Below are 22,550 nucleotides of genomic sequence, written 5' to 3'. Positions count from 1 at the left end.
TATCGACTCCCTGTCACTGTTAAACAAACTCCAGGCTACAGTAGAGGCCTCGGCGCATGCGCACTCGCACCCGCACCCCCTAGCCCCACCCCCACCCCCCTCTCTCTCCTGCTCACTGTGCGCTTGGCGAAGAGGCAGACACAGGCTGTAAAATGACATATGCGGTCTGATCAGTCTCAAAAAAAAAAAAAAAAAAAACGGTTCAAGACGCAGTACTGAACCAAACTGGTATTACCGAGGCTAGGAGTCTGGTGGATTTGACGAAAACAGATGGTAAACTGAAGCTTTCATTGGTTGGCGTATTAGAGTGGGCGATCTGATGGAAAAGTAAAGTGATGCAAATACTCTCAATATGACTTCACTTAAACCATTACTGTTTTTTTAGGTGGCTAAAATACATTCTGCTGCTGGCCCGTCTACAGCAGTACACTGCTTGGCTTCTGTGTCAGTACTCCTGTCTGCTTCTCCAAACTGGGGGCGTGCTGACTGACATTCACTGTAGGTAATACACTGATTAATAATAAGTACCTCACACAGCCTCACTTCAAAAAAATCCAACTATCCCTTCAAGAAGTGCAAAAGAAGTCCCATTTTCTTTTGCAATCTACCATCCCTCTCTTCATTGCCTCTGATTTGCAGTCATGATTAAACATTTGTCTGCTTCATCATCTACAAAAGACTTCCATCTTTCTTCCTGCTGCGTGGGTATGCTAACATGATTTAGCAGCTTTTAATAAACGACTGGGTACAATTTGAAAGACAGGTGTTGTTTTGCATCTGTGCTCAGGTCTAACAGTCGGGAAAGAACACACACACACACACAGGCGTGAGTCACTCCTGCCAGAAAGCGAGAAGAAAAAACATCATAACTCCCTCCCTCTCCCCTCTCTGATCTCTGTGCGCCGCTCACCACAGGCCCTCTAATAACAGTTGTGGGTTATCATTCCGCCAGAAACGACTACTGGAGAAGCTGCCCCACAGGTACGGTAAAGCCGCACACACTCGGAGGCAGAGCATGTTTTCATTCTGAGCCTCGCTGTGTAAATAAGACGGTCACACACAAGTTTGTAATGTACTGCAGTTTGTATATACCAGAAAGTTCCATAGGACATTTGTGATGTACTATACAAGGTTACATCACAACCTTTGCAACAAACAGAGGTATTTATAGATGTTTCCTCAAGAAGAAACAACTATAAAAAGACTCCCAGGCACACACGCACACCACACAGAGCCAGACTGTCCTTGCTCGGTAAACCCAAGGGGACTTTTTATTACGCTAGTTATGCATTTTACGAGGGCCATCATGTTGGCTAAGGAGCAGTTTCCCTAATCAAATGTAGAGTGCCTGTGAGAGGAGCTTTTCCAGTCAAACACTGATCCCCATAATCAGATGAGTCACTGCGTCAAGGTTGTCTTCCTCGGATAACTTGGGTTTGAAGGGGAAAATGGAGTCCTGCAGTTTTTTCTTTTCCTGCAGTGTGTGTCCGTATGTTTGGAGTCCTTACCTGACAAGTGGAACAAATCATTTACCAGAGTAGGACGTGTTATTGTTTTCCTGCACATACCTTTTGTCACTTTGAATTGGGAGAGAAAACAACTCGCCCCGAAAATAGCTTTTCCTGTGCAACTGCTCTCTTTCCCGAAACGCATACAAACACATATAATGAGGCTGAGATCCTAATCTAAATTTCCTTGCATTAATGTGTATCTGTTTACTGCAGCAAACTGAAGTAGCGAGGAAGTGGAAAACTTCCCCTGTGCATATAGTTTCTTCCTGTTTAGCAGATGACAAATGAGAATAGCTTACTTTTCATGCACCAACTGTGCGGTTTGCACCGGCAAACAGCTTTCCTAATTACACCCCTAATGAAAAGCAAACAGCATGCACACACAAAACTTAATCCACCATACAGGAACCATTAACAGCTGGCTGGATGAGGTATGCCTCTGAGGGAAGGAAGAGGAAACTGGCGGAGACGCCAAGAGCCCCTGAACACACCGGCCCCTGTGGCATGCATTCATTTACCTTTCCTAGCAGGAGGAGAAGCGCCTGGCGAAACCGGAGCCTCTGGAACACAAAGAGGTCGTACACAGCCGACACAGCCAGCACCGTCACCCCCTGCTCCTTCCACAGCATACTGGCTGCTGCGCACCACAGGCTGCCCAGCATCCAGGCCCAGCACCTGGTGACAGAGCCGTCGCCACCGCCGCATCGCCTGGTCTGAAAAGTCTCACGTGGGTCCCTGCGAAGTCCGCAGTGTCTCACGTAGCAGAGAAGTGACAGCAAAAAAAACAATGCAGCGCCAACGTCCGCCCTCCCGACCACACCGGCGACTGCTTCAGTGTGAACCGGGTGAGAAGCAAAGAGAAGTCCAGCCAAAAGGCTCCACAGGCCTCCGCCAAGGAGCGGGCGACTGAAGGCCGTGAAGAGGGCGGTGACCAGCCCGTGCAGCACCACGTTCAGCAGGTGGTAGCCCCAGGGACGCAAGCCATGCAGGGTGTAGTTGAGGCGGAAGGAGAGGGTGCACAACGGGCGGTAGGACTTGTGGCTGCCGCTGTGGGTGAGCAGGGTGCCCCAGAAGTCGTCGTACAGGATGTTGGTCCACGGAGTCTCAGGAAGGAGGTCCTGGTTGGTCTTGATGGCTCGGCTAAAAAGAGCAGAAGAAATAAATTCTTAAGTCGTCATATGATCAATTGGTAATACAGTTTTATAGACAGATAGCAATCAGCTTGAGGGTTAATAAAAATAATTATATATAGCAGCTTAATCTTAATAAAGGCCCGTCCAGGATGTTACAGCATGGCAATCGCAACATTCATTCATTCATTTTCCATAACCTAAATAATATTTTAGAATAGATTTTAAGATTTTACAGATTAGTTTGAAGGCTCTTCAGGGTTTCTCTCCCAGCTATATCTCCGACATCTTAGTGCCGTACACACCAGGACGAGATCCTCAGGCAGCAGAGGTCTTTTGTCTGTTCCAGAGGCCCAGCTGAAAACTAAAGGGGACGGAGCGTTTGGTGTCAGGGCCCCGAGGCTCTGGAACAGTCTGCCCAAGGAAATCAGGTCAGCCGAGTCAGTGTTTTAGTTAAGTCCCTTCTTAAAACATACTTTTATCAGAGAGCCTTTCCTGATTTTACTTGAGTTTTGAGTTCATTTAGTCTTTTACCTCCTCAGTTTTTTTACACTTAAGTGTTTGTATGAGTTCTTTTAAGAGTTGTTGTTTTCATGTCTTGTCTGTTTTAATTATTGACATGTACGGCCAATTAAGAATCACCAGTTAACCCAGCCTGCACGTCTTTGGACTGTGGGAGGAAGCCGGAGTACCCAGAAATAATCCATGCTGACACGGGGAGGACATGCAAACTCCACAAGAAGGGTTCCCCAACCGCAGGGTTCGAACAAGAAACCTGCTTGCTGTGATGCGATAGCATACTGCAACTTTTCATCATCATATATTTCCGTGAGTTTCACCAATCATAGCACTCCCCCGCATAATGTCACCAAACTCACTTCCTTGTTTCTGATTATAAGAGACACTGACATGTGTGACACAAACATCCCGCATTTACCAACAAAAATTACTGCTACAGACCGTGCAAGGGCGGGGGTAAACCGTTTTGCACCTTTTGCAGTGTTTTCGTGGACATGGACATACGACATGGATTGACGAACACTTTTCTACAAAACCACCACAGAGTGGCTAAAATGCATGGACAACACACAAGAAAATCACCACAACAGAGGCTGTTACATCCAGATCTATTGTTTAAGTGCTGGGAAAATCACAGCGAGTTAGACTAAATGTGCATGTTAGCGCTAACATTAAATTGCAAACTCAAAATAGTGCATTTTTTTGCTTACTTGAACAATCTAATTACGACTTTTAATGAATTAATGAATGAATTAATTAATCGTAACTAATTTTTCACAATTTCTCACAATTTCATTGCTAAACTAGAATTGTGTGACGTTTGTGCCAAATTTGGAGAAATCCCTCAAGGTGATCGTGATATATCTTGACCTTTGACCACCAAATTCTGATCAGTTCATCGTTCCTGAGAGATCGCATTCAAGAGAATAAGGACAGATGGACAACCTGAAAACATAACACCTCCAATCACAAACGTCGCCCGCACTGTAGCATTAAAAAAAAAAAAAACACCTAAAAATGTTGCAACATGCATTCCAATTTTTGAGAAAAGCTAACTTGAAATGAGGCTTTTCAGGCTGCAACAATTCCCCAAATAATGGTGGAGGGGCTGCTTATATACTGAAACTAAGCATTTTAACATGTGAGTATGAATAAATCATTAATTTTCAAAAAACTAAAAAACGTATGAACAGCACGGCCTCGTATGGAGTAATATGTTTTCCATGTTGCTGACGATCTAGTCATAAGTGAAATCTAATAGACAAATGCAGCGAGGACACCAAATGTAATAAACAGGCCACAGAGTGTGTGATTAAATACCCAGATGAGTCTCTCCCTCACACACAGCATGTACATATGTCACAGACACACACACACGTACACACAGGTGGTTTCACACCCCCAAGGCTGCTGTGGAGTCTCATAATTAGCGGATCATTACTGAGGACACGAGCTGCATTCGTGTACACTCATAGACTGCAACAAATGAGGTTCACCGCAGGGATTAAGAGTGATGAATGGCAGCTACAACAACTCGCAGGCAAATGGGAGAATCCCCCACAAGACATGAAGTATTACTTAAAAAAAAAAATTCTTGAAGCTTTGCAGCCTGCTGGAAAAAAAAATAGAAATGCTACATCACAAAACAAAGAAAGTGGCTCCACAATCAGATTGAAAGAAGAAAACAGTAATTTGATGCAAAAAGGTTTTTTTAAAAGGGCTTCATGAAATCACAATCAGCTGCAGACAATACCACCTACCGAGTACCAAGCTCACTCCAGTACTGCAGCAAACAAAGGAAATCTTTTTTCAAATCAGCTTATCGTGAAAAACCATCCTCTAAGGAAAACACACCAGGCCTCATACTGTATTTACATGCTGCAATATGAAAACATATGGTTATGTGAGAGTTTTAGACACAGACTGTTCAAAATAATGGACATAGCTACTTGGAATTTCAGCGGTCACCATCTTGTTTTTTTTTTTAATCTGAAGTGACCATATCTGGGAGAGAGGCTGGAGCTGTGGAGGAGTGAGGGGTGGAACTGACTGAGAAGCCGAGGACACTAACAGCAGTCAGTCTGTCACTCATTAATTATGTGTAAATTCAAAGCCTTAATGAAATGCACACTGCTACGTTACATAAAAATATACCCCTGTATGGTGTCATTTTTGCACCCTAGTGTGGACGGAGACATTTTGTCAACAAATCCTCATACAATGGTACTTATGAAATCTAACAAATAAGCGCCCCACAAATGATGTTAAAAGTTGTACGTAAAGTTATGTAGGTTAGGTTCAGGTAGAGAAACATGGTGATGAAGTACCTTAAGGGTTCTTTCACACCTGCCCTGTTTGGTTCGGTTCAATCCAACTCAAGTTTGTTTGCCTCCTAAGTGCGGTTCGTTTGGGCAGATATGAACACAGCAATTACACTCAAGTGCGCACCAAAACAATCAGACCGAGACCTTCTTGAAGAGGTGGTCTCAGTCCGGTTATAAACGAACTCTGGTGTGGTTCGTTTGTGGTGAGAACGTGTTCTGACCTGGATCTGAAGCAACTGCAGTCACATGACACATTGTTTGGGTTAAACATGAGCATGTTACAGTCCTGGAGGATTATTAATGTGCACCTCCTCCTGTACTGCCTTAATATGCACATTCAGCACATCCAATGCATCAAAACATTGTTTTCTAGTTGGAGCCGTGCCTCGTTTTCAAACTGTATGGTTTGACTAAAATGAACAATGACAGCAATATAGTCCACGATGAGCAGCGCTAAAATCAACCTGCGTAGTTGTCCCTCCATTGTGACATTAGAAAGTGTCACATTTATCTTGGGCGGCAGTAGCTCAGTCCATAGGGACTTGGGTTGGGAACTGGAGGGTCGCCTGTTCAAGTCCCCGTCCGGACCAAAAATATGGAGTGTGGACTGGTAGCTGGAGAGGTGCCAGTTCACCTCCTGGGCACTGCCGAGGTGCCCCTGAGCAAGGCACCGAACCCCCCAACCACTCAGAGCGTCTGTCATGGGCAGCCCACTCTGACATCTCTCCACTTAGTGCGTCTATAGGTCCAGTTTGTGCATGTGTGTGTTCGGACCTGTGTGTAATTGACAACAGAGTGAAAAATTGAATTTCCCCTCAGGGATTAATAAAGTATATAAAATTAAGTGTACTCTTCTTCAACGTCTTGTTTACTTCCTGGATTTTTCCCACATGGAAATTCTGACCAATCAAGAGCAGCTTTCTCACACAAGGCATTTGATCTGGTCCGCTTGTAAATGCTGCCGTGAGAACACGAACCAACTCTAGGCAATTATACAACTTTATAACAGAATGAGTCCCCGATTCGGGCCAAAGCAAGACAACTCTAGGTCTGAAAGCACCCTAAAATCACAGGACATGCACAGTGGTCTCCTAGGGGCAGTCCTCTGTTTGTTTGACCGATCCACCACCTCAACCTGCCTCTGTACGCTGATTTTCAGCCTTTATACTACTTCCTTTTTTACCCCCATTTGCACATTGCTTACATGATTGCAGCTTTCCGGATCATAGGGATTATATATGAATTACTGGTTTATGATTATGTGGGTTATATAGGTATTGTGGTGCTCTACTTTTTGTAGGTATGAGAACAGCCTGATTTTGTAAAACAAAGGCTGTGTGGACAGATTTTTGTTTTGTTTTTAAACTAAGAGAAAAAATATCCATTCTCAAAACTGTCTGTATACATGTAGACAGGGCCATAAACTCTGTGTTTCCAAGATGTGATCATGTTGACCTTAATGTAAATTGTCTTTTCTCAGGGTTTGATTACGATCAGCGCTGTTTCTGTGCTTGTGCATAGCGCAGCAGAGAAGGAAAAGGACAGCGACAGGGGGGCCAGCCGAGGACTTCCTTTGTCTAGAGATTGTAACTTAGTGCTGAGTGCATAAAGAAGAGGGAGGGAGAGATCGGGGCTGCCAGCCTGTGCTGAGAGCAGGCAAGGTAAAAGGGAAAGACTGACAATGAGGGCAAAATGAATCCGGAGTCAAAGCGAGAATTGCTCAATGTGTTAATCCTAATTGAAGTGTTTTTTTTCCTTTGACGGCCCTGTCATCGCGTGAGCTGTAGTAAATTCCTCAATTTCCCAGGATTGTTCTCAGTCAGGGGAAGGCAAGTGTGTGTTTCTCAGGCTCTCAGTTGCAACAAACCAAAGTGAAACTCTCCCTTGTCCGATATTATTGAGGGCTCGGAGCATTACATCATCCAGTTTACAAACCTCTTTTGTTTTTTACTGTAGATCTACAACGAACTATTATTTATAAAACGTTTTACAATCCCAGTACAGTGCGGAGAATGACATGATGGCGAGAAGACTTGGAGCGCTAACATATGTTGGAATGTAATGATTATCAGCATCGAAAGGTTTATGAATGCTGTGTTTACAATAGTGTCCTGAGAGACTACAGCAGTTTCACATTACATTGACTTCATCCTCAAAATTCACATAAAAGATTTTGATTCATTACAGAAAGAGAATAAATAACATGTGAACCCAAATCTGCCTCTGTGGCCATGTTTTTCCATTCGCTTAGCACACTATCAAACCCAAACATGGCTAGATTCACCCTCACCCGGCTCCCTTGTGTCCCCTGGCATGCCTTGGATCTCAATACTCTCTGGTGATAAATAATTTAAATATTCAAATCAGCGCCAACCACTCATCTCCCTCCCCACTCCCTGCCCGCCACTGGGGGATGAAAAGAAAGCACTGGCCATGAGGGTTTGGGAATGGGTTGAAAGTACCGGTCTGTGCCTGGAAAGGCTCAAGGAATAAATAGCTACATGCAAGGTGTCCGTCTTTGTGTTCGCACATGTGCGTGTGACAGCAGAGCCTTCCACTGACGGCTTCATTGAGACGTGTCGCTGCAGCGGTGCAGATAGAGTGGTCTCCCGTAGTGATTGCTCTTACAGAGGGGGGTCTTTTGTATTCAGCCACCGTATGTGGGGCAGGCAGGCAGGCAGGCAGGCTGCGGGGCACTCTATTCACAATCCTCAAAGTACAGGACGGGTTGGGTCCTTTCAATTTTCTTCTTCTATTTTGTGGGGGGAGGTGAGATTGGAGGGATTTCCACCGGGGGCTGAAAAGAGACATTTTTTTAGGGGTCCATTTGTAATAGGGTGAGGTCTTCTTTCACCTGTCCACTGCTCTTAGTGGAGAGAAAATTGGCTGTCTTTCAGTGTTTGGGTATGTGTCTTTTCAATATGCAAATGAGGCACTCCACCGCCTCCCCAGCAGTGATCTCACCACCACTGATTTGCTTTTTCATGTACTGTGGCTGCTTACAGGCACGGACTTGGGTCTCTTTTAGGGACAGTACGCAAATATACATTGAAATGTGCAAAAAAAAAATAAGGGGCTGACATTTCCTGTACACTGATTAGATGACTTTAAATAAAAGCCATTATTCGTTATAATACTCTATCAGCCGCAAAGGAGATGAAGACAAATGGAGGAAGAGGGTTTTTTTTTTTTCAAAAATCACTCCATGATTTAGTATGGGTGTATGGGTGGAATGGAAATCACTGTATCTCTAAAACATACAGCTGAGGTGGAGCAGCCATAAAAAGCTCCCGCTTCAAATGTTTTCGCCCATTAACTGGCAGTTATCAGTTGTCATCGGGAGCATAAATCTGCGGCACCTCCTGTATTTGCATTTGTTGTTAGGAAGTCAAGAGACGTGGTATAACGAGCGACAAAATCTGCATAGGAAGGTGGTCAGGGTGGACGGGTGGGTCAAACAAACACAGGACTTTCACCCAGAATAAAGTTTGTGTTTGTTTTGGCTCTCAGGTTTATTCTAACTTTCGTACAAAACGTCAACTTGCATCACATATGTATCATACTTAAATATATATTATGCAGAATTTTCCTGAAAGACTATGGAAAGATTCACACAGAAGTAATCCCTCTCAATCATCACTTATGACCCACTAGAAGTGTGTAGTGGTATATTTTTTTTAGCAAAGAGTCTACCCTCTGCCTGCATTTTCTTATTTTCTTCTTATTTTCTGTGTTTGGGGTGTTTTTGGGTGTGTACCCCCACAGCGATCAGGTGAGGTCGGCGCTTTATAAAAAGGTAGCGGCCAGGTGCCAGACCATAAGCAGCAGGTATCTGAGAGACACGGTGCCGAAAAAACACAAATGAAACGGCAATTGAGAGTTAATCTGTGGCTGACTTTTGCTTACTGGCAACAATCCTGCATTGTATACCATTAACTTAGATAACATATGTAACACAAGTTAACCTGCGTACCTAATGGTTAGGTAACAAACACCTATTTTAACCCAAGCCATGACTTATTCCTAAACCTAAACCAAACTGCGACCGTTTCACATTAACCACGTGTTTAAAATATACAAGGATGTGTCGGAAAGGCACCTTCTGGTCTTAGGGTAAGTTTATCCTTTACTATAATGAAAGTGATAACAATTTATGACAGCCATTTAATGGACTGACAATATTCAAAAGTGGTGATAAAAAAAAGTTGGAGCACCCTAATCTGTCAGAATACTCTTATATGTTTACATGTGTTACATGTGTACAGGGGGATTAAATGAACAGCCTTTGACTAAGCCCTCCTCAGTGCACAACAGTCATGTAACTTAAGGGTTTCGACCTTTCACCAGCAAGTACTGAAAATCTTCTTAATATTAAAAGGTGTTCTGTGGAGTTTTCCAGTACACAAAGTTATGTTTATCTTTGTCGTTTCTAAGGCCACCCCCTAATGGTCAACCAAATGTTGGTCGACCAGAACGGTCATTAGTTGGGAAGATTTTATTAGTGGCTTAGTTGCAGGACAAAAAAAGAGTGGAACTCTCTAAATAAATCAAAACCTATATGACTTAGCACAATCATTACTGCTTTGCCGACAGCGTCATTGTGTGCTCAGTGTGTGACGTGCACTTGCAGATAAAATATAGGCCTATATTAATGAAGGTTCATTAGTACGGTTTTGTATTCCTCTGTAATGTAGCACAGTGTTAACAGTGTTACTGATACTATTCTTTCTCACACCTTCAACTCAAACCATTGCGTTGCCCCGCTCAAAATGTATCATTTAATAATTACATTAATATCGTAAACATGCAGGCGACTAGTCGACTAATGGCCCTAAATGAGGACTACTGGTCGACAAGGAAAAAAATTGCGTAAATACAGCTTCTAGTGGTCAAAAATGCCACGTGGTACGTTTTTTTAAATTAGATAAATTAGACGAGAAGATTCATAAAGCTTTATACAGGTTATGTGAAAATGTACAGCTCCTATCCACACACAAGCACACCCATTTACACATATGAACATAAAGCACTGTAAGCTCCACGGGCGACTCTAAACAGCTATCTCTAACCATTAAAAATAATTATTATGGAAATTCAATCAGGCTGCATCTAACAAAAATGGCTTGTTTCTATAATTGTGTCCTTGTAAAGTTCAGTTTACAGATTTCAGATGACAAACACACACCACAGTGCATTACTCTCCCTCCCACTCTGCGATCTGACTCCATAAACCTACCTTTAGTTTAAATGTTTTTGTGCACTCTATTAAAAGAACAACAATATTAACTGCGTTTGCAAAACACCGCACTTGAGTCTGTTTTAAATATTTGGGCTCTCATCCAGCCTGTCTGTCTGCAGCGTGCGCACCAGCCGGCCCGCTCCGCTCTAATAAACATCTGCAGTATAAACTGCCATCACTTAACGTAATCAGGACTGGCTGAATTACAACCTTTGTAGCAGAGTGCATCCTCTTGCTCCCTGATGGCATTAATGAGATGGATTAGCCAATCATCCTGAAAACAGCACTGTTAATGGACACTGGGCTGGACATTATTTAATGCATATCATCACCTCTTTGTTCATTTTCCTCTTTTTATTTTCCGTTTGTGAATATTATGTCTTTATTTCTAGCCACCCACTTCCCCATCGCCATCCACTCTTTTATCTTTATTTCTAGTCTTTATGAATTCAATATTATCCATCTTATTCCCCCGCCTTGTCACCATTACCTTCTTCCTTTCTGCTCCTTTATCCTTTTTATCTTTAGACTCTCCCTTATTAATGTAACTCATGTGAACTGGTCTGCCTCCGAGCCCCTTTTCAGTGCCCGTCGTCTGGCCAAGATCTATTAAATTTCCATCTCCTTACTGAGCAATCTGAGCACTAATTAAGCACACAGGCCGAGAGCTGCGGCAGACAGGCCTATTCACACAATGCTAATCTTGGGCTGGCGCACCGCTGAAGTAAACACACCACTGATGCTGCCGGCTTCGTGCGGGAGTTACGGGAACGCAGATGATTAAGACTCTGCGAGAAGAGAAATCCTCCATACTGAAGGGACAAAACAAATCCATATCACAGCAGCACAGTGCGAAATGTGTTGAGGTGGAGCCACTAAAGAAGAGTACGCTTACAGGGCTGCCACCTTTATAAACAAGCTAAATCTGCCCGGATCAGCATGTATTTACATCTAATTTGTCCTTAAATGGTTAAGAGAAACAAGAGTCACAGAGGACTTCTGAAAAACAGAGTTAAAGGGCCATGCACCTTAACTGCAACACCCCAAGATTGACTCCAGTGGGGAACATTTTAATATGTCCTCATACAACAGTTCATATGACATCTTACAAATTGGTGCCCTTTTTGGTTAGGCTATGTTTAGGAAAAGAATCATGGTTGGGCTACTTCTATGGCATCGTCACATTATGTTTAATCCTTAACATGACATTACAATGTAACAACATCGCAATGTGACATTTGTCTTAAAATAAATCGACATTGACTCTTGAGCCCCGTTTCCACCGTGCAGTACCATGTAAAGTTGTGGATGGTACCAATGGAACCGTTCAGTACCGTCCCCATTTTTGGTCCCCCCTCTGTTTGGGTACCTAGCACACAGATCTGGTACTAAAAGGTGGAGCTGTGAACACTGCAGTCTGTTGATTGGTGAAGTGCTAGAGGGAGCAGTGAGTGACAACAACCCTGCCCACTTTTAAGAGTACTGTTTGTGGTGGAAACATTAGCATCTAGGTACAATGTCTGAAGGGTTACTTCTGGTTCCAAAGGTACCATACAGAAAGTGTTTGGTGGAAACGGGGCTTTGGTTTCACGTGGTACAAGAACAGCATCAACATCTCCTGGGTCAAAGTCCTTGGTTTGTTTGACCTAATCATTCACCCTATATACCTCCCTACGCGGACTCTGTGGCTCATTATGCTATATGTAACCTGACTTCCTACTTTGCTCCCATCTATGGGCAAAGTCACACAAGACTGCAATCCAAATTAACACCAGCAAATACTCGCCTTCCGTTCACTTTCATTTAATGCGAGCAAAGAGGTGAATAAAACAACTGGTACTTTGACCGGTAAAGTCGCAGCCTCAACCAGTGAAGGAGGTATTGTTGCTGTGTTTAACCAGATGATACTGCATGATATTGGTAAAGAAAAATACAAACTGCCCCATATGAGAGAATCTGCAGTATTAATTAGCAAGCTAACTAATACTGGCTAACAAGCTAGCTTTCCGTGTGCATCACACCCGTAGTAAGTATTGTCTGAGCACGATGATGACGGTCACTCACCAGCATTCGCTCATGTGTGACCATGCCACTGAAGACAGCCTGCAGTGCATAGGTCACATGATTACAGCCTATTGGCTCACAATAATGTGGGTTATGTACAGATTATATTGCATTACTTTTCATAGATATAAATATGACCAGTGACTTTATTGTGTAAGAAGCCTGAGTTCTTCCGATGTTTTTCTTGTTCCCTTGTTCATTTGTATGTGGGTAGGGCAGTTGCTATTTAAATTCAATGTTGGAAGTAATGGTGTTGAGCACTTGTGACGAGGGTCCAGTCAGATTGAAACGCTAGTGTGAACAAATAAATTGTGAAGCTGAGCGAGAGCAGTGTGTGAAATCTTGTGAGGTTAACATGTAGTTAAGTTTAGGCACAAAAACAACAGGTTACATTTGGGAAAAGATCATGTTTTGGCTTAAAATACCCGCTTTTGATGGAATAGTCCAAGCTGGAAATGCTGTGATGTCTCTTTGAATGACAACAGATTTTGTGGCACTACCTCACAGGAACAGTTTTCCATGAGCGCCGGCCATCGGCTGGATAACCAGACATTAAAACATTTCCAGCCGACTACTTTCATACCGCCTCAAGTCACGCCACCGTCACTTTTTAGATGTTGGTCGTTTTGAACTGTATCTTTGAACCAGATGGGAATTTTGAGTCATTCGACATCTGAACCTTAAGTTATGACAGAAAAAAGCTTAGTTAACGTCACCGGCAGCTGGTCTCACATGCAACAGTTTGGTCAGATAGACTTCATCGGTCATTGACTACTCTTCCACTCTTTAGTGTAGCAGCAAGCTGGCCTTACTTTTAGTCTAATCTATCTATCTATCTATCTATCTATCTATCTACCTACCTACCTACCTACCTATGTATCAAACCTACCTACCTACCTATCTACCTACCTATGTATCAAACAAACCTACCTACCTACCTACCTACCTACCTACCGTTCTACCTACCTACCTATGTATCAATCTACCCACCTACCTACCTATGTATCAATCTACCTACCAACCTACCTACCTACCTACCTATGTATCTATCTACCTACCTACTTATGTATCAATCTACTTACCTACCTACCTACTTATGTATCAATCTACCCACCTACCTACCTATGTATCAATCTATCTACCTACCTACCTACCTACCTACCTATGTATCAAACCCACCTACCTACCTACCTACCTACCTACCTACCTACCTACCTACCCATGTATCTATCTACCTACCTACTTATGTATCAATCTACTTAGCTACCTACCTACCTACCTATGTATGTATGTATCTATCTATCTACCTACCTACCTACTTATGTATCAATCTACCCACCTACCTACCTATGTATCAATCTATCTACCTACCTACCTACCTACTTATGTATCAATCTACCCACCTACCTACCTACCTATGTATCAAACCCACCCACCTACCTACCTACCTACCTACCTATGTATCTATCTACCTACCTACCTACCTATGTATCTATCTACCTACCTACCTATGTATCACCCACCTACCTTTCTAACTACCTACCTTCCTTCCTACCTTTCTATCGACCTACCTATCTATCTACGTGAAAGCATCAGCTATGCTTCCATTGATTAAATCGTGAACAAATGTTTGATCATTTTCTGACATTGATTTCAAACATCAAGTTTTTCTGACGGGCGGCACGGTGGTGTGGTGGTTAGCACTCTCGCCTCACAGCAAGAGGGTTGCCGGTTCTATCCCGGGCGTGGGAGCCCTTCTGTGTGGAGTTTGCATGTTCTCCCCGTGTCAGCGTGGGTTCTCTCCGGGCACTCCGGCTTCCTCCCACAGTCCAAAGACATGCAGATTGGGGACTAGGTTAATTGGTGACTCTAAATTGTCCGTAGGTGTGAATGTGAGTGTGAATGGTTGTCTGTCTCTATGTGTCAGCCCTGCGATAGTCTGGCGACCTGTCCAGGGTGTACCCTGCCTCTCGCCCGATGTAGCTGGGATAGGCTCCAGCCCCCCCGCGACCCTCAAGAGGATGAAGCGGTTAGAAGATGAATGAATGAATGAATGAATGAAGTTTTTCTGACCTCTCAAACCAATTTGCATTTCAAGAGTAAGCTCTCATCGCATCCGTTACCAATTATTGATTTCACTGTCATCGTTTCAATGCCCTCTCACGAGCACCAACAGGGGGATAAAGGCCAGTGAATTAAAGAGAGCTGGAGCGAGTGCATGTGTGGGTGGGTGTCAGGGTCCAGATCACCTCTGTGTTAATCCAGTTCTAACAGGATTAGAAAGTGATCATAGAGTGCACAGAGTTTCTGAGACATGCACGGGGGTCGTGGGTCAGCAGCTAATCTGATTTAATTTACAGGCTGTGTGTATGTGCGCACACACACACACACACACACACGTATGACACAATATGTAATCTATATAAAGCGGTGTCCTAATTCTATGTGGAGTTGGAAGGAAAACAATGTTCATGGCTTTGTTCCCAGCCAACGCCACAGCTGGTTGGGGATAAAAATCCCATAAATTTCAGATCAATGGTCACTGCAGTGGGGAGCCCATTGTACTGCACCACATGAGGCAACTGAACACGTGGAGATGGTGATCTGATCTTTTTTTCTTTTTTATAAATCCTAGAAGTACCAACCCATCCATCACAGTGCAAGGTTGAACGATCATGCGTAAAGCCGTTACGCTCTCTGGCTGGCCCTGAGTGATTCATTCATTGGCTGATTATCAGCTGCTATAATCCTGCCAGTATGGGGCCACTGCACGATGGCAGGCAATGAGGAGACGGTGATGAAGATGAAAGAGTAAGATGAGCTCTGGCTCTATGATTCCTCACCAATATTCTTTTAGCCTTAATAAAGACAGCCTTATATAAATTTCATCTCCTCGCTAAATGCTGCAGACGCATGATACATAAAGATGTTTATCAAATATTTCCTTTTTTTATCAACTCTGTTTAGTTTGTATATCTGTAGGCTGACAGGGTCAGGAAGTGAGCATTAAGGGTGTGTTCAAACATCATACGTCAGCGACACCACTGGCAGAACAATACCCCGGCAGAGAAGTGGCACCGCTGCTTTCCCACACTCCGTCCCACGCCAACTGGCACGAAAATGGGAGGAGAGGAAAAATGCATAAATGTCCAGATAGCATTCATAAAACTCTGTCGCACTGCCAGTGGCCTAGTTGTGAGAGATTTATGCCCAGCCGTGCACAGGCTCTTCCCTTTTCTGGTGCCTGAGACAGAATTTGACATTAATTTGACAGATTTTATGCCCAGCTCACATGCAATTATTTGTTTCTTTCCATCATTTGCAATGTGTGAACAGTGATAAACTGCTGCTGGATGCTGTTCAACAGAGCTGGGCACTGATGGCATGAAAAAAAGAAGGATCTGGCAAGATTTTCATCTTTTTTTAAATATATGTATTACTGAAAATAAACCTGAGACACAGAGGATGAAATGTACTTTGTATTCAAGGCACTAACCTACATTTTATCTCTCTGCTCAGTTCACTGGATCTATCTTTTCATTGATTAAAAATAGCCCATCCTGCAGCTCCCAGCATTTTTCCCAAGAGAGCAGAATAACCAGTCAGAAGTTTGTTGGAATAAAAGGCCACTTAAACGACTTATTTTTAACTCTTTAAACACACAGAGTTGTGTGAAAGCACAGAGAACTACAACAGTAGATGGTGTATTTTCTTCTCAACAGCAGCAGCAAAAGCCGGATTTAACTTCTACATTGAATCCACGCTGTACCTTTGATGTAGCTTATGCCGTAGCCTGATGTGCAACTCCCCAGAAATGCATCTATGTGTCATGGCGATGCAGATTTCCTGTTTATTTTAGTAAACCAAAACCCATGTTACACAATAGAAACTGAGCTTTTATTGACTTCAATTTCACAATAACAATAAATTGTGAAGACAATAAAGCCTCCACAAAAAAGCCTTTTAAGTCTTGTGTGTGATTTATCCTGTCTTCATATGAGTAGAGGAAAAGTCTGCTTGCCACTAAGCTAATTTATTCAATGTAAAATGTCATAGGCTTCTGCTAATAATGTTAGCATGTTGTGTATGTAGGGAAAATATGTTTAATATATGACAGTTTTGTCTGTAAACCTTGTGAGTTGTGATGGAGCAGAAATTTGTAACGTTAGCTTGGTTAAATGTTGCTTTTGTTCCTGGCTTCATATTAGAAGAGGAAAACTCCGCTAGCCACTGAGCTAATTCATGCAATGTAAAATGCCATAGGCTTATGCTAATAATGTTAGCATGTTGTATTTATGGGGAAATGTGTCTAAAATGAGACAGTTGTTTTGTCTGTGAACCTCATGAGTTATAATGGGGCTTAAATTTGTAGCGTTAGCTTGGTCAAATGTTGCTGTTGTTCCTGGCGTCATATGAGAAGGGGAGCACTCTGCTAGCCATTAAGCTAATTTATGCAATGTAAAATGTCCTAGAGTTAGGCATAATAATGTTAGCATGTTGTATTTATTGGGAAATGTGTATAATATGAGACAGTAGTTTTGTCAGTGAATGTTGTGAGTTGTAATGAATGAAATGTTGCTGTTGTTTCTGGTGTCATATGAGAAAAGAAAAACTCTGCTAGCCTCTAGGCTAATTTATGGAATGTAAAATCTCAAAGGCTTCAACATTAGAATGTTGTATATGTGGGGAAAACATGTCTAATATAAGATGGTTGTTTTGTCTGGGAATTTTGTGTCTTATAATGGAGCTGAAGTTTGTGACGTTACCTTGGTTAAATGTTACTTTTGTTCCTGGCTTCATATGAGAAGGTGAGAACTCCGCTAGCCATTAAGCTAAATTATGCAATGTAAAATGTCTTAGGGTTATGCTAATAACGTTAGTATGTTGTATATGTGGGAAAACATGTCCAAAGACTGTTCATAAACCGTAACAGCCCACTTTAGATTAATTTCCTCTACGCGTCACGTGGACTTCATCACTGCCCCGCCCCTTTAGCAGTGAGATTAGCAGCAGTGGAGTCTCTTTATTCCAGTGAGAAAAGTTAACATGTGTACAGATTATTGCCCCATAGTTGCTGAAGTATACCGGACCTATTTTTCACAAGCACTGACGTGATCTTGCACTCTGTTGACATCAGTTAATCTTGCAGATAGAATCGAGCAGCAAAGCAAGGAAAAGACATAGAATTTGTAATGTATACGGTGTTGTATTGTTTTGAATGTGCTAGCAAGAGAAGACCACGCCCACTTCGGAGACCGGAAGTGTATACCAGAGATATCGAATAAAGGAGATACCCCACCGTAGGCTTATCCAGTGTTAAGAAAACGGTTACTCTTCCTCTTCCTGTCTCCTAAGTGGGTGTGGTTAGCTCTCCCTCCAATCAGAGCCTGTTCTCCACCCCCCAGCGGTAAATAACTGTTTGTAAGCTAACTGTGATTTTACCGCCTGTTTATCAAGATCACAAGATCTCGCAAGAACTTGTTTTCTGAGACGGACAGGGCTCAAACAAAGTTAATTTTCTCTTGATCTGTGCGGATGAAAAATGCAGCTTTAGAGTCAGAATGTTGGTAAGATGTGTGGCTTGTGGAAAACGAACCCAATATTTATTTTAGTGACTACAGGGCAAAAGAATTGACCATAAATTGTGATCACGTTCATTTTACTCATTGACGACAATACATTCAGAGCTGCCGCAAGTCTCCTACGGGGTCGTGGTGCTAACGTCACTGAATCAGGAAGTGAGCTGAGTGGGGTATCTCGCTTTATCCAATATCTCTGTGTATACCATTTTGTACCATCGGTGCAGCTTGTAACGTGGGATCTTTTGTTGTAGATTATCTTTGATGTGTCTAGCAAAACAAGTTTTTTCTCTGTGAACGTTACTGTGCCATGTTTTATGTACACAAGTATAAATGCTGACAACGTAATAAGCCTCACACAGCAAAGGGTTAATATCTGCAGTTATTTCATTTGTTGCTCACAAATCCAAAAGGCAAAACAACATTTATCAACTTGATCAACGATTGAGTATAATTACAAACACAGTCATGCTCCCCAAACATCAATATCTGGCCAACTAACTAAAATAACTATTCATGAATTTAATTGCTGTGATCAAAAGAACACACTTCTGGGTAGTTACTCCTCATCACAGAAGTCCAGCTGTTTTAGCTTCATCAACGAGCCCAACAGTCAACTCGTACCTGATTAAGATAAAGTCTCCTCTACATCCTCCGTCTGTCCCAGCAGCCAATCAGGAGAAACAGATTTCTTCTGGGCTCTCTCGGCTTCAAAGAGGCTGAAATGGTCTGAACTGAGCGTCAGGAAGTTGGCTGTCTCTCTTGTGTCAGGCCAAGGACTCGCTTTCAAGTCCCCTGTGAAGCCGGTTTCCTGATTAGCAGAACAACTAACTCCAAATAGGCCAGGGTCAACTCATTGTGCTTAACGTGAATGAAACAGACCATGACTTGAAAATATGTACTGATTGATGAATAAATAATATGAATGGCCCGTTTTTGTGAGTATCAAACATTATCTCAGCCACAAGCGCTTGTTTTAAGGAAATGAGTCTGAAAAAAGTATCAGCTGAGAGCCAGTTGGAAGCCAGGCCGGTCTGTAAATGGGAAGTGGTGACGCACAGTGTTAGACCTTGAATATATAATGACTGTTGACTCACATCTCTGGACTGAAATATCACGACTGCCTCAAATAGGTACTGTAGATCTAAAAATTGGGCATGGTTCAACTTCTGTGAAAATTGGACAGCATTTCCATAATGGCTGCCATGTTTTCCCCAGTTTTAAAATCTACAGCAAAAACTCACAGCATGGTCCTTCCTCATTCTGAACCTCAACAAGGAGTCTTTCCTTGACAATAAGGACAGTGTTAAGTGTTCTGCCCATAAGCAGAATAAATAATACCATTAACATTTGTACACTTGTGCAAGGATAGTTACACATTTTGGAAGATATACTTATTTGCTTTCTTGGCAAAAATTAGACGTGAAGATGGATACCACTCTCATGTCTGCTCATTAAGTATGAAACTAGAGCCAGGAGGCGATTAGCTTATCTTAAAAAAGCTGGGCACAGCTACCATAGCTCTGTCCAAAGTTCACAAACAAGCCTAACAACACCTCTAATGCTCTCAAAGTAACACATTAGAGCCTGTTCGTTTAATCCGCACACAAACAGAAATGGAAAAACAAACTGGTAACTCTTTGCCAAGAAATACTGCTACTAGTCTTTATGCTAAGCTAAGCTAACCATCTCCTGGCTCTGGCTCTATACTTAACGCACAGACATGAAACTGGTATCCATGTAATTGGTGGACTCTCTCATGGAGTACAACAGCAAAAGGGGAGAAGCAAGGCGGGAGACTTTATTGATGGGGTACACCCAAAGGTGAATGTAGGAGTACAGAAACTGAGTATCAGACATTCGACATATTGACTACGGAGGCCTTAGCGTGTCAGGTGATAGCATCTTCTCATCTGACTCTTGGCCAGTATTCAATGATGAGCAACAGAGCTGCAACAATTAATTGATTAGTCCATTGTAAGAAAATGAATCGCCAACTATTTTGATTATTGATTAATCATTACAGTGATTTTTCTAGCAAAAAAAAATCAAACATTTGTTAGTTAGAGCTTCTTAAATGTGAGAATATGCTGCTTGTCTTCGCCATTTATGATGTAAATGATGTGATGTTGTACATGTATGATAGTCTTTGGGTTTTGGACTATTGGTTGGATCAAAGAAGAAATTCAACATATTCACATAGAAAAGTTTGTATGAGAGCCTACAAATTAAGTTACATCCTTAACACACATTTACATAATTAACGTAAAGGTTACAGAGGTGAGGTTTAGGAAAAGAAACATGAAGCCGCATCTTACAATGAACACCAGTTCACTCAAAGTTCACTCAAAGTTCACATGGTCCCGAACATGCAACTCCAGGGGAAAGTCCAGTTTTTGTGACCCATCCACCACCCCAACCTGCCCCCATAGGGGCCGTACACATGCCGTGTTTTTGCACCTTCAAATTAATTGTTTTGAATGTAGACGCATGGCAGGCATGTTTAAACACCAGGGCGATGCCAAAACTGGTGCGCACGCGTTCCTGCGCACCAGTTTTTTAGGGCACGACAGCTGCGCCCTGAGATAAACTGAGTTCAACTTTTGGAATGCAGAGGCGCACACTGCATGTCATGTGACGAGGACCAACCAGTCACAGCCAGCAGATATCTTTCCCTTCATCTGTAAATACCAGTCTGTGGTAAATATAAAGGAGTAGTTGATCATGTTAGTGCAAGGCTACCCAAAGCTTTACATCTGTCCCATAGACAATAGGCCTGCACAGGCGCCTGGAAGAAGATCAGCTCTGCTCTCTGTGTAAGCAACCTTAACAAGCACTGCATCAAAGCCTATTTACCTGAAATCCTAAAAGCAGAGCTGATCTTCTTCCAGGAGCTGTTGATAAGTGTGTAGGCCTAGCGTCCGTGGGACAGATGTAAGCTCTGGGTAGCCCTGCACTAACATGACTGACTTCTCATAGATTATCATAGTTTGATATTTATGGAAGAAGGGAAAAATATCTATTTGTTTCTGCCGTCAGCACATTGATCACATGATGACAGTCTTTCAAAATATGTGGGTTATGTTTGAATTTAGGTGCATTCCTTTTCATGTGAACAGTTCGTGAAAACAGCCTGAGCAATTTGAAGGTGCTACTTTGAGCTCTGGGAAACTGTGATGAGCATTTTTCACAATTGTTTGACATTTAATTGACCAAACAATTAATCAGTTAATTGTGGAAATAATTGGCAGATTCATCAATAATAAAAATACTTGCAGCCCTAATAAGCAACTCAATACTGTGTCTGATCAACTGATATTAAACCTGGTTTAATACCTACAGCGTGGGAGCATGTCTACTGTCATTACAGTATACGCTACATTTCTTAATTCACTAAATTTCCAACGGATAGAAATTATGAAGCCAATCATTGAGAGTGCGACTCCTGCATCAGTTTTTCAGCAGATTGATTGCAGGGTCTTTATCTCCATCTAAGTGATTGATTGATCACTTCACATTAGCCGGCCGCACAAAATAGAGGCGATCCAACAACAACGCCACCACTGCCACCTCAGCTAGAAATGAGTCCGAGCCCACCGCGGCGTCCCCTGAGTGATGGTGTCAATAAAAGGCTGTGATGAATCCTCTGCCCACACCAGGGGGAAGGCTATGGGAAATCAATGGCTAATAAAACTAAATGCTCTGCTCTCCTCAGGGCATAAATACATCAGACGCAGTGAGAGGAAAGACCGGGCTGGGATTTGAGAGGGGTCAAAACTCAAGCCTTAAAAAAAGCTGTGGGATTAATTGAGATTTTATATGATGAACAAGAGGAGTCTTTGTTACTGTTTGTCTTTGCAGAACAGCAGCTCGTTGGAGCAAGCTTCCAACTAGACCTGCCATGTACTTCTGCTATAAAAAAGCAATATGCGTGTGAATGCAATCAAACTGAAAAACACTTGAGACTGAGTTCAAGTCAGTTCAACAGCAAATAACTGTTTAACACCTCCTGAAAACCCCAAAGACCACCAAGAACGTCTTTGGAAAAACGTCTCCCTTGCACATTAAAATAGAAGCTCTTAATGTGAAATTCATGGGTGTTTAAAAAGAAAAAGTCTCACCCAATAAAGAAGCCATATGCCTACAGTATGGTACGGTGCCCAACAGCATTCACACTGAGAAAC

The 22,550-nt window shown here is 42.6% G+C and overlaps 1 protein-coding gene across 1 annotated transcript in view; it reads right to left on the bottom strand.

The window, feature by feature from the left end:
• tmtc2a (transmembrane O-mannosyltransferase targeting cadherins 2a) overlaps positions 1–22,550 on the bottom strand; it is a 100,839-nt gene that overhangs the window by 51,229 nt on the left and 27,060 nt on the right. The window contains exon 2 of the mRNA XM_049566233.1: positions 2,030–2,651. Coding sequence (XP_049422190.1) covers positions 2,030–2,651 — 622 coding nt within the window. The remainder of the gene's footprint in view (positions 1–2,029; positions 2,652–22,550) is intronic.

The sequence above is a fragment of the Epinephelus fuscoguttatus genome, linkage group LG22, assembly GCF_011397635.1.
Source record: "Epinephelus fuscoguttatus linkage group LG22, E.fuscoguttatus.final_Chr_v1".
Lineage (NCBI taxonomy): Eukaryota > Metazoa > Chordata > Actinopteri > Perciformes > Serranidae > Epinephelus > Epinephelus fuscoguttatus.
This window is presented reverse-complemented; position numbering and strand designations above follow the sequence as displayed.